The 12,001-nt window shown below is 45.5% G+C and overlaps 1 protein-coding gene across 1 annotated transcript; it reads left to right on the top strand.

Annotated features, from left to right (window-relative positions):
• The first annotated feature begins 646 nt into the window (after positions 1–646).
• LOC140420594 (uncharacterized) lies at positions 647–11,176 on the top strand. Its single transcript, XM_072504593.1, has 2 exons — positions 647–933; positions 2,908–11,176. Exon 2 carries the CDS (start codon positions 3,459–3,461, stop codon positions 4,575–4,577), a length of 1,119 nt encoding a protein of 372 aa, XP_072360694.1. The 5' UTR covers positions 647–933; positions 2,908–3,458; the 3' UTR covers positions 4,578–11,176.
• The last annotated feature ends 825 nt before the right edge of the window (positions 11,177–12,001 follow it).

Below are 12,001 nucleotides of genomic sequence, written 5' to 3'. Positions count from 1 at the left end.
TCCCAGAGTCTATCCCGACTGTCCAAGGAGCCAACACCCGGAGCCTCCAGGAGCAGCAGCAACCCACCACCAACCCACCCCGGGCTGCCGGCGGCGGGCGCGGTCTTCCGTTAGAATTCCAACCCTGGCCCCAATCCGACCTGCCGCTTTCAGTAACATATCCAGCTCCCCTCCTTCCTCCATTCCGCAAACGCCGACCTGGCCCTCCGAGAGCCTGCGCTTGATGGAGACAGCGCAGAGGGAGCTCCACTCCCCATCCACCGCCTGCTGCGCCTGTCCTGGGCCAAGCCTTCCAGGGTCTGCACCCTCCCTGGATTCACTTCCTTTCCCTTCAGTTGCTGCACGTGACCAATTGAAGGTCAGAATGAGAAAAGAAATGGAAAGGGGGGAGAAAAGAAAGTGTTTTACTCACAGGTGTCGGAGACAGGAGGAAGTTTCAGTCTGTGTGAAGCTCAATCACCATTCACACAGAGCTCGCGTTGATTGGCTGGAGATGTAGAGTCCTTCCGGTCCTAACTCTTCTCATTGGTCAACACCTCATCAGGAAGGTCAGGGCGTGAGCTTTTCCTCGCACATGCGCAGCCTCTCCTCTCTCTTGGACATGCGCAGTCCCGGGCCGGGAGGAGGGGAAATCACCGAGAGGCTTCTCGCTGTGGCCGGAGCTGTCAGCCGGTTGTCTGGAAACCTTGTCTCGAGGAGGGGGAACAATGAGTCGGGCGGAGTTGCCGCGCTTGCGCACTGGAACCGTGAGACGTCACCACAGATTCCTTTGCGCGCGCCGCAAAGTTGTTGCCCAATGGGAAGAGTTGGTGAACCGGAAGGACTCTCTTCCTCCATCCAATCAGCCCCCCCATTGTCTGAATGTGGAAGCTGAACAATGAGCAGAACTAGGACCTCACACGGACTGAAAACTTCCTCCTCTCTCCAACATCTGTGAGTAAAACTCTTTATTTTCTCATTCTGAAGGGAATGGAAGTGAATCGAGGGAGGGTGCAGACTCTGAAAAGCTTGGCCCAGGTCTCTCTCTCTCGTAAAGACATTAGCATCCTTTGCTCCCTCAGCTTGACACATTTATTTGTCTTTCTGAAAGGACGGTCTCTTTACCAATGTTCACAATGAAAGGGCTGGTTTCCCCAGGAGATGGCTGACATTTAAGGAGACAGTAAATGAATATCAGACGGAGACATGTCTCGTGTTATGTGGTACAAATTAGATATTTATGGTTCTGTAAGAAAGTATATTTATTATTATTTCTAGCTTTGTAATATTGTACTGTAGCTATGTTATATATTTCCAGTCATCTCTTCCCTCAGAGGGTTATTAGTCTCTGGATTTCTCTTCCACAGGGACCAGTGGGATGTGGGGGTCATTGAATATATTCACGGATGAGGTGGACAGATTTTTAATAAGTTATTATTTTTTAAATCATTTTTTAAACAATGAGTGCTACAGAGTAACAGAAAAAATGGTGGGAAATGGGCACAAAGTGGAACAAGAGATATTGCCAACATAAATCCAAGCAACACGTTGCAGAATTCATTTGGAACAGGATATTTGAGGGACCAGAGCCTCGAGATGAAATGCCAGATCAATTGAACAACCAGTTAACAGGTTAAAATAGACCATCAAGTCCTGGCAGCATCCTTGTAAATCTCTTCTGCACTCTTTCTAGTTTATCAATATCCTTCCGATAATAGGGTGACCAGAACTGTTCCTCATCATCCAGATGAGTTTTCTGCACTAAGGTTATGTCGACTTTCTCCTTAAGAAAGGAGAGGATATTTTTCCTTCTGATAGGGTGATGGATACCCCATACATTACCTGAGAAAATTTGCAGATTAACTGCCACCATTAGTTAGGCGACAGAGAGAACAGGAACAGATTTTCACACCACAATCGGGCGTTCGCCATTACCCCCTCCTCCAACTCACTTTACACCAGAGGCACCAAAGTCTCCCCAAACTGCTCCTTTCACAGATAAAAGCCCCGCCTGTACCAGAGTAGGATAAAGTCAACATAACCCCTCCCATTATAACAAAAATACAAAAGAATCACCACCACAATAGATCCAAGGGGACATTACTCAGTAAGACTGAGGACCCGGAGGATTAATCCGATGGCCAGACTGGCGTTACCCTCAGGGTACCTTCTCCAAACTGAGGAGAAGAAAAGAAGGGCCAACAAGGGAATGGGGATCGAATGTCCCTCCCACATTTTAGACCCACCCATGAAGACCTGCATCCACCACTTCCCACCCTTTGGCAATGGCACCACAAGGATCTGCCATGATTGACGCTCGGATAATAGAAGAAAGACGATGGAATATAAGCACACAGCCCATCTGCCATAACTGAGATAATATAATACAAGTCCCTGGAACACTCGAGGAGAAGAAGAAGACATTCAAGCGGCCCTCACGGAATAACAACTCCCTTCAACAGGATAACAGATAACAAATTCAGACAACAACACCATCATAGGGAAAGAGTCCAGATTAGAGTCTCAGTTAGTCTGGGCTGCAAATCTTCGCTCCAATTCTTCCCCTTCAAGGATTTAGCGAAGACCAAGGCAGTAGTCGGATTATTGAAAGACTTGACGGAGTTGTCGGATACAATTTTCAGGGTCACGGGATAAAGCAACATAATTCACTGTAAGGTGAGGTGGGAGCCAGGTCTCACCTCACCTTGCCCATCTCCAGGACCCTCTGGTGATCTTTCAAGTTGTGGAAGAATTGGGTGGGTGGATATTAGATACAGCAGAGTGAGAATGGAGGGAGAGTGTGTGGGACGGAGATTTACAGCTTTTGAGGAATGAGAGAGTAAAGAATGTTCTCTAGGAACTAGAATTGTCTGTTCTGAATTTCTATTCTGTACTGACAGTGATGTCTTTTGTAAATTGTTTTCACAGGATATTAGACGAAGAGGAGGAATTACAGAGAGAAATCTCAAACTTTACGTCTCGATCTGGCTGAGTCTTTCAATTCCTTGGAACTGAATATTATCGGCCTTTGAATCTAGAAGGAGAAATGTTTGTCTGTTCTGTCGGCTTCAAAAGATTTTAACCATCAGTGTGACTGGAAAAGCACCGAGACACACACACCCGAGTGAGAGTGCTCCAGAGCACTGACTGTGGAAAGAGCTTTTAACAAGTTACACAGTCTGAAAAAATATTGCACCGTTCACAGCGGGTAAAATGAAATGAAATGAAAATGAAATAAAAATCGCTTATTGTCACAAGTAGGCTTCAATGAAGTTACTGTGAAAAGCCCCTAGTCGCCACATTCCGGAGCCTGGTACGGGAATTAAACCGTGCTGCTGCCTGCCTTGGTCTGCTTTCAAAGCCAGCGATTTAGCCCAGTGAGCTAAACCAGCCCCTGAGAGAGACTGTACATGTGTTCTGTGTGTGATCGAGGCTTCAACTGTTAGTCAAACCTGGAGAGAAACAAGGAGACCCAGAACATGGAGAAACCGTGGAAATGTGGGGACTGTGGAAAGGGATTCAGGGCTCCATCAAAGCTGGAAGTTCATCGACGCAGTCACACTGGGGAGAGGCCATTCACCTGCTCTGTGTGTGAGAAGGGATTCAGTCGATTAGCCACCCTGCAGTCACACCAGCGAGTTCACACTGGGGAGAGGCCGTTCACCTGCTCTCAGTGTGGGAAGGGATTCACTGAGTTATCCAGCCGGCGGAAACACCAGCGAGTTCACACTGGGGAGAGGCCATTCACGTACTCTCAGTGTGAGAAGGGATTCACTACTTCATTGAGCCTGCGGATACATCAGCGAGTTCACACTGGGGAGAGGCCGTTCACCTGCTCTCAGTGTGAGAAGGGATTCGCTCAGTTATCCAGCCTGCAGACACACCAGCGAGTTCACACTGGGGAAAGGCCGTTCACCTGCTCTCACTGTGAGAAGAGATTTACTACTTCATCGATCCTGCTGACACACCAGCGAGTTCACACTGGGGAGAGGCCGTTCACTTGCTCTCAGTGTGAGAAGGGATTCACTACTCCATCGAGCCTTCTGACACACCAGCGAGTTCACACTGGGGAGAGGCCGTTCACCTGCTCTCAATGTGAGAAGGGATTCGCTCAGTTATCCCACCTGCAGATACACCAGCGAGTTCACACTGGGGAGAGGCCGTTCACCTGCTCTCAGTGTGAGAAGGGATTCACTCAGTTATCCAGCCTGCAGACACACCAGCGAGTTCACACTGGGGAGAGGCCATTCACCTGCTCTCACTGTGAGAAGGGATTTACTACTTCATCGAGCCTGCTGACACACCAGCGAGTTCACACTGGGGAGAGGCCGTTCACCTGCTCTCAGTGTGAGAAGGGATTCACTCAGTTAACCAGCCTGCAGACACACCAGCGAGTTCACACTGGGGAGAGGCCGTTCACTTGCTCTCGGTGTGGGAAGGGATTCACTACTTCATCGAGCCTTCTGACACACCAGCGAGTTCACACTGGGGAGAGGCCGTTCACCTGCTCTCAGTGTGAGAAGGGATTCGCTCAGTTATCCCACCTGCAGATACACCAGCGAGTTCACACAGGGGAGAAGGTGTTAACCTGCTCTTAGTGAGAGAAGGGATTCAGATATCCAGACACCCTGCGGGAACACGAGCGACTTCACACCTGGCAGAGGCCATTCACCTGCTCTGAGCAGGGGAGACATTGAATGATCCTTCCCAACTACGGAGACACTAGCAAGTTAATGCTGGGGAGAGACCATTCATCTCTCAATGTGGGGAGGGGGGGGATTGTGATTCATCACACCCTGTTGTGACTCCAACAAGTTCACAAATTACAGATGTTGGCTCCGTTGTTATTGGTTCTGCTCTCACTGACATCCAGGACTACATTTTGTTCATTCTGACATCTGGTGAATGGTGATGATTGGAGGGTTTCTTTCTGCTGGACTGGCCAGTCTAACACCTCTGGCTCCGATGGGCTGACCATTTTTGAGGCTAGTTGCGATTACCTGGTTCCAAGTTTGGCGAGGAGCACAGAATGAAAAGGTGTTTGCACGTTGGAAGATATTTAGTCCCCAAAGTAGCCATGTTCTCATGAAGATGGGCTATGGTGGTTACAGGGTTCTTTTGTCTAATTTATCTGGGTGTTTCTCACAGAAGGAAGCTGTCATGGTATGAGGGACAAGTTGTCTGTGGTAGATTGGGAAATTACAATAAACCTATCACTGAAAGTGGCAACGCAGGTGGATAAGGAGCTAAGAAGGCAGGCGGCATGCTTGTCTTCATTGGTCGGGGCATTGAGTATAAAAATTGGCAAGTCATGCTGCAGCTGTACAGAACCTTAGTTAGGCCACACGTGGAATATTGCCGACAATTCTGGTCACCATATTACCAAAAGGATGTTGCGGCTTTGGAGAGAGTACAGAGGAGGTTTACCAGGATGTTTCCTGGCCTGGAGGGTATTAGCTAAGAGGAGATGTTGGATATACTCATATTGTTTTCACTAGAGCGACGGAGGTTGACGGACGACCTGATAAAAGCTTACAAAACTGAGTGGCACGGACAGAGTGGATAGTCAGAAGCTTTTTCCCAGGTTATAAAATTCAATTACCAGGTGACAGGTTTAAGGTGTGAGGGGCAAAGTTTAGAGGAGATCTGTGAGGGAGGTTTTTTTACACAGAGGGTGGTGAGTGCCTGGAACTCGCTGCTGGAGGAGGTGGTGGAAGCAGGTACGATAGTGACATTTAAGAGGCACCTTGACGAATACATGAATAGGATGGGAATAGACGGATACAGACCCTGGAAGCACAAAAGGTTTTAGTTTAGACAGACATCATGATCCGAGCAGGCTTGGTGGGCCGAAGGGCCTGTTCCTGTGCTGTCCTTTCTTCTTTGTTGTTCTGTGTATGACGATAGACAATAGACAGGCAACCACTCACATTTTATTTACATAAAATATAGATTCCTTTGAGAAGCAAAGATTAAACAGCAAAATGAAGCTATCGTGGCTAACAAAAAAAGTTAAAGATTCTATTAGATCAATGGAGGAGACTCATAAAGTGGCCCAAATAGTAGTGAGCCTGAGGATTGGGAACTTGTTTTAGAATTCAGCAAAGGAGGACCAAGAAACTGATGGAAGAGAAAATAGAATATGAGAGCAAACTGGGGAGAACTGGAAAAGCTCCGATAGGAATTTGAAAAGGAAAAGATTAGCAAAGACCAATGTGGGTCCATTCCAGGCAGCGAAGGAGAGTTTAAAGTGGGGAATAAGGAAATGACAGAGAAACTAAACAATGTGTTTGTCTTCACGGAGGAAGATACAGAAATTGTCCCAAAAACACCAGAGAACCAAGGGACCAGTGAGCACGAGGGAATGAAAGAGATTAGTATTAGTGAAAAAGCAGTACTGGAGAAATTAATGAGATTGAAAGTTAATAAATCTCCAAAAGCTTCTCTACATCCCAGAGTGTTGAAAGAGGCGGCTGGAGAGACAGTGGATACATTGGTGATCATCTCTCAAAATTCTATAGATTCTGGAATGGTTCCTGCAGATTGGAAGGTGGTAAATGTAACCCCAATATTTAAGGAGGGAGAGAGAAAACAGGGAAGCACAGGCCCATTAACCTGGCATCAGTAGGAGGGAAAATGCTACAATCTATTATAAAGGTTGTGATAACATACGAATTAGGAGCAGGAGTAGGCCACTCGGCCCCTCGAGCCTGCTCCACCATTCAATAAGTTCACGGCTGATCTGATTGAAACCTCAACTCCACAGAGGCCCCTTAGAAAATACATCTGAGGAAATAGTAATAATATTCTTTATTATTATAATCTTTATTATTGTTACAAATAGGCTTACATTAACACTGCAATGAAGTTACTGTGAAAATCCGCCAGTCGCCACACTCCGGCCCCTGTTCGGGTACACAGAGGGAGAATTCAGAATGTCCAATTCACCTAACAAGCACGTCTTTTGGGACTTGTGGGAGGAAACCCACGCATTTTGGGGAGAACGTGGAGACTCCGTACAGACAGTGACCCAAGCCGGGAATTGAACCCGGGTCCCTGGAGCTGTGAAGCAACAGTGCCTCCACGCCGCTGTGTCAGTTATGGGGAACAAGGAAATGGCAGAGGAGTTAAACAGAGTTTTTTGCATCAGTCTTTATGGTGGAAGATACTTTGCCTATCCCATTAATACTAAAGAATACAAATGGAGCAATTAAATACCATCACTGGAGAAGTCATTTTGGACAAACTAATGGGGATAAGATAAGTCCCCTGGATGGCTGCATCCGAGGATCCTAAAAGAAATGTCTACAGAGATAGTGGATGCATTGATCGTAATTTTCCAAAAATCCTTGGATTCTGGGGAAGTACCAGAGGATTGGAAAACTGCCACTGTGACAACCCTCCGATTCAGAATGGGAGGGAGGAAAAAAATAAGACACTATAGGGCGATTATTTATTGTTGAAAAAAATGTTGGAATCAATTATTGGGAAGTAGTAGGAGCACATTGAGAAAATCATAATCTAATCAAGCAGAGTCAACATGGCTTTGTGAAAGGGAAAACGTGTCAGACTAATTTATCAGAGTGTTTCGAGAAAGTTTCAACCAGAGTGGATAGAGGGGGACCAGTAGATGTGTTGTATTTAAAATTCCAGAAGGCCTTTCACAAGGTACTTCACAAAACGTTATGTCATGAGAGAAGAACCCATGGAGTTGGCGTGGATAGAGAATTGGCTAATGAGCAGGAAACAGCGAGTGGGGATAAGGGGTTCTTTTTCAGGTTGGTGACCTGTAACCAGTGGGGTTCCCCAGGGATCAGTCCTGGGATCGCAACTGTGTACAATTTATATTAATGACTTGGAGGAAGGAAGCGAACGTACTGTGCCCAAATTTGAAGACAACAGGACATTGGTAGAAACGCAAGTTGCGAGGGGGATACAAACAGTTTGCAAAGAGATATTGAGAGGTTAAGCAAGTGGACAAAAAGTTGCCAATTGGAGCATAATGTGGGAAAATGTGAAGTTCATTTCGGAAGGGAGAACAAAAGAACAGTATTATTTACATAGTGAAAAACTGCAGAAAGCTGCAACACAAAGGGACTTGGGGGAACTTGTGCACGAAACACAGAAAGCTCACAGACAGGTGCAGCAGGTAATCAGGAAGGCTAATGGAATGTTGGCCCTGATTCCAAGGGGGTTGGAGTATAAGAGTCGGGAAGTCTTGCTGCAGCTGTACAAGGGGCTGGTGACACCACATCTGGAGAACAGAGCAGTTTTGATCCCCTTATGTAAGGAAATGTATTATTTCATTGGAGGAGGTTTAGAGAAGGTTCACGAGGATGATGCCAGGTATGGAGGTGTCTTAGGAGTAAAGGTTAAACAGGTTGGGACTCTACTCATTGGAATTTAGAACAATGAGAGGTGATCTCATTGAACCATACAGGATTCTTAAGGAGCTTCACAGGGTAAATGCTGAGAGGATGTTTCCCCTCATGGGAGAATCTAGGACCAGAGGGCATAATCTTAAAATAAAGAGATGTCAATTTAAGACTGAGATGAGGAGGAAATTCTTCTGAGAGTCTTTGGAACAATGAGAGTTGTTGGGACAGAGCCCTTTGTCTATTTAAGGCTGAGATAGATTCTTGATCAGTGAGGTAACCGAGAATTACAGGGAAAGGGCAGGAAAGTGAATGTGTGAAATGTCAGATCAGCTGTGATCCTATTGAAAGATGGACCAGGCTGGAAAGGCCAAATGGCCTACTCCTGTTCCTATTAAGTCTGGTCTTAGTATGGTCTTATTCCTGCCCAATAACCTTTCACACCCTTGCTTTTCAAGAATCTATCCAGCCTGCCTTCAAAATATTCAAAGTCTCGACTTCCACTGCCCTTTGAGGAAGAGAGTTCCAAAGACTCCAAACCCTCTGCCTTAAATGGCCAAGTTGTTACTTTTAAAGTTACTCCAATTTCTAGATCCTCCCACAAGAGGAAACATCCTTTCACATCCACCCTGTCGAGGCCGCTCAGGATCTTATGCGGTTCAATCTTGTCACCGTAACTCCATCGGACACAAGCCCAGCCTGTCAATCATTCCTCATAAGACTAGCCTCCAATGCCAGGTATGAGTTCAGTAAACCTTCTCTGAACTGCTTCCAACACATTGACATCATTCCTTAAATGAGAGCATTACTGTACACAGTGCTCCAGATGTGGTCTCACCAATGTCCTGTATAACTGAAGCATAACCTCCCTACTTTTGTATCCAATTCCCCTCACAATAAACAATAACATTCTATTAGCTTTCCTAATTACTTGCTGTACCTGTATACTCGCTTTTTGTGATTCATGCTCTTGGACATCCAGATCCCTCTGAATCTCAGAGCTCTGCAATCTCTCACCATTTAGATAATAAGCTTTTTTATTCTTCTGGCCAACAGGGCAATTTCACATTTTCCCACATTATTCCCCATTTGACAGATCTATTTCCACTCATTTAAAATATACCTTTTTAACCTCCTTATGTCCTCTTCACAATTTACTTTCCTGCTTATCATTGTACCATTGGAACATAGGAGCAGGAGTTGGTCATTCAGCCCGTCGAGCCTGCTCCACCATTCAATACGATCATGGCTGATCATCCACTTCAATGCTTTTCCCCCACACTATCCCCATATCCCTTTATGTTATTGGTATTTATAAATCTGTCAGTCTCTGCTTTAAACACACTCAATAACTGAGCTCCCACAGCCCTCTGGGGTAGGGAATTCCAAAGATTTACAACTTGCAGATCTCTGTAGATCAAACCATTGCCCCGTTCTATCCCCATATCCCTGTCAGTTTACTGCCCTCAAAAGCACGTCCAATTTCCTTTTAGAAACATTCCAACATCTCTGCTTCTACCCACATTGTCGGACGTGGCTTCCAGGTATTTCCCACTTTCTTCAAATGCAAATGAGTCTCAGAGAGCACAGGAAGAGGCCATCCCACCCATTGTTCCCATGCTAGCTCTTTGAATGAACTTTCTAATTAGTCCCATCGCCCGGCATGTTCCTTTTCCTCCAGAATCTGTCCAGTTCCCTTTTGAAAGTTGCTGTTGAATTTACTTCCTACACCATTGTCAGGCAGTGAATCCCAACAACTCGTTCTGTTATAAATATAATAATTTCACGATACTCTGTGTTTGGATTTTCACAGGGGATTTGAAATGGGGAGAAAGACATTATTGTTACACAAAATCAAGACTCAGTCTTTATGAATGATCTTCATGAATGGGCAGAGTGTGAAATACCCAAGTTTGCGGTGCCAGACTGGCAGTGCCAAGTGCACACGTTCCAGGGGCTGGGCCAGGGAGGGCCACCCTGCCCTAACCCTCACCACTCAGGGGCCTCCCAATGGCCCGGGAACCCTCGGGAACCGTGACGCCTGGCTCTTGTCTGTATGGGCCAATACTAATCGGCGTCCATGTGACCGACTCGGGAGTCGCTTATATCAAGGCCTTTACATAGGGTGTCCTTCCCGTTAATGGGATGGAGATTGGCCTTAATTGTATCCAGATCTCTCCAATGGGAATAGGCCGGTTAGATCTGAAACCGATTGGCGCTTAGTGAGGTGCCTGATTTCAGACTCTCCTGCGATCTAAGTGGCGCACTTGGATTTGCACCTTGCGCATCGTGGCCATTAGATCGTACCTTGATTTTCATTTGCTGTAAAAGCTTAATTGCTGTGTATGTAAAGAATGTGCAATGAGGATAAATGTACTGGCAAGAGAGACCTTCAAGTTCTGATTCGCCTCAACATTTGAAACTGTATGAATAAGGGATTGTACAGACTCAGATAAAGGGATAGTATGAAACAGTTCTATTGTATTCCTGTCTAAGATAATGAGAGAAGGTGGCGTCAATAATTGGGGATCCAATTAAATTAATCTAGTGACCAAATTGACCAATTGCCGTGTTACAACAGGCCCAACTCTGACGTGCGGTAACGGTCACTTTGGGGATAAAAGTAGAGGTTCCAAAAGTCTTCCTTGTTGGCCAGGTACTGAAGATTCCCGAGGCCGAGTTCTAAGGAAATGACTGTCAAAGAAGGAGCCAGACTCCCGAGGCTGAATTCCACAAGAATTACTGTCAAAGAAGGAGCCAGAGAGGGTTACGCTTCTACAGACTGATCACCCACATGAGGTTGTAAAAGTTAATGTCTTAAAGTTGTTCAGTAAATATTTTCATTTAATAAATTTATTTTTAAATTTACTATCCGGAGAATTCTGATTTTGTCTTAATTGGTTAAAGTCTTGTCTGAACGAAAGTGAATTTATTAAATGGTAAGTTGGGTGTGGCTGAAATCAATTAAGTTCCAGATAAGATCAGAAAACATAAACCTTCAATTTAAAAAGTTACATTTCTATAGCGCCTTTCACAACCATAGGATGTCCCAAAGTGCTTTACAGCCAATGAAGTACTTTTGAAGTGTAGTCACTGTTGTAATGTAGGAAACACAGCAGCCAATTTACACACAGCAAGATCCCACACACAGCAATGTGATAATGAGCAGATGATCTGTTTTTAGTGATGTTGATTGAGGGATAAATAGTGACCAGGTCACCGGGGATAACTCCCCTTGCCCTTCTTCAAAATAGTGGCTGTGGGAACTTTTACATCCACCTGAGAGGGGCAGACAGGGCCTCAGTTTAACATCTTATTTGAAAGAAGGCTGTTCTGACAGTGCAGCACTCCCTCAGTGCTGGGATGAGGAATGTTGGAACTGGTTTTTGTCCACAGGTCCCTAACTGGGTCTTAACCTTATGATCCAGAGGTGATAGTGCTGCCCCCTGAGCCATGGCGGACACTAGTTAGAAAGGAAAAGTTATACTTTAAAACCCTCCACTCTTTGCCTCCGATGCCTCAATCTAATAATTAAAAACTCCAGTATAAATAACATGGATTTAACTTGACAAATATTGAAGTATTGATTTTGAGCCACACGTTTTAACTTCCCACTTTCTCCTCGGGCACCTTTCTGTCTCTATTGC

This window comes from Scyliorhinus torazame, chromosome 5 (genome assembly GCF_047496885.1).
Source record: "Scyliorhinus torazame isolate Kashiwa2021f chromosome 5, sScyTor2.1, whole genome shotgun sequence".
Taxonomy (NCBI): domain Eukaryota; kingdom Metazoa; phylum Chordata; class Chondrichthyes; order Carcharhiniformes; family Scyliorhinidae; genus Scyliorhinus; species Scyliorhinus torazame.
The sequence above is the reverse complement of the archived record's forward strand: the minus strand, read 5'-3'. Positions and strand labels throughout refer to the sequence as shown.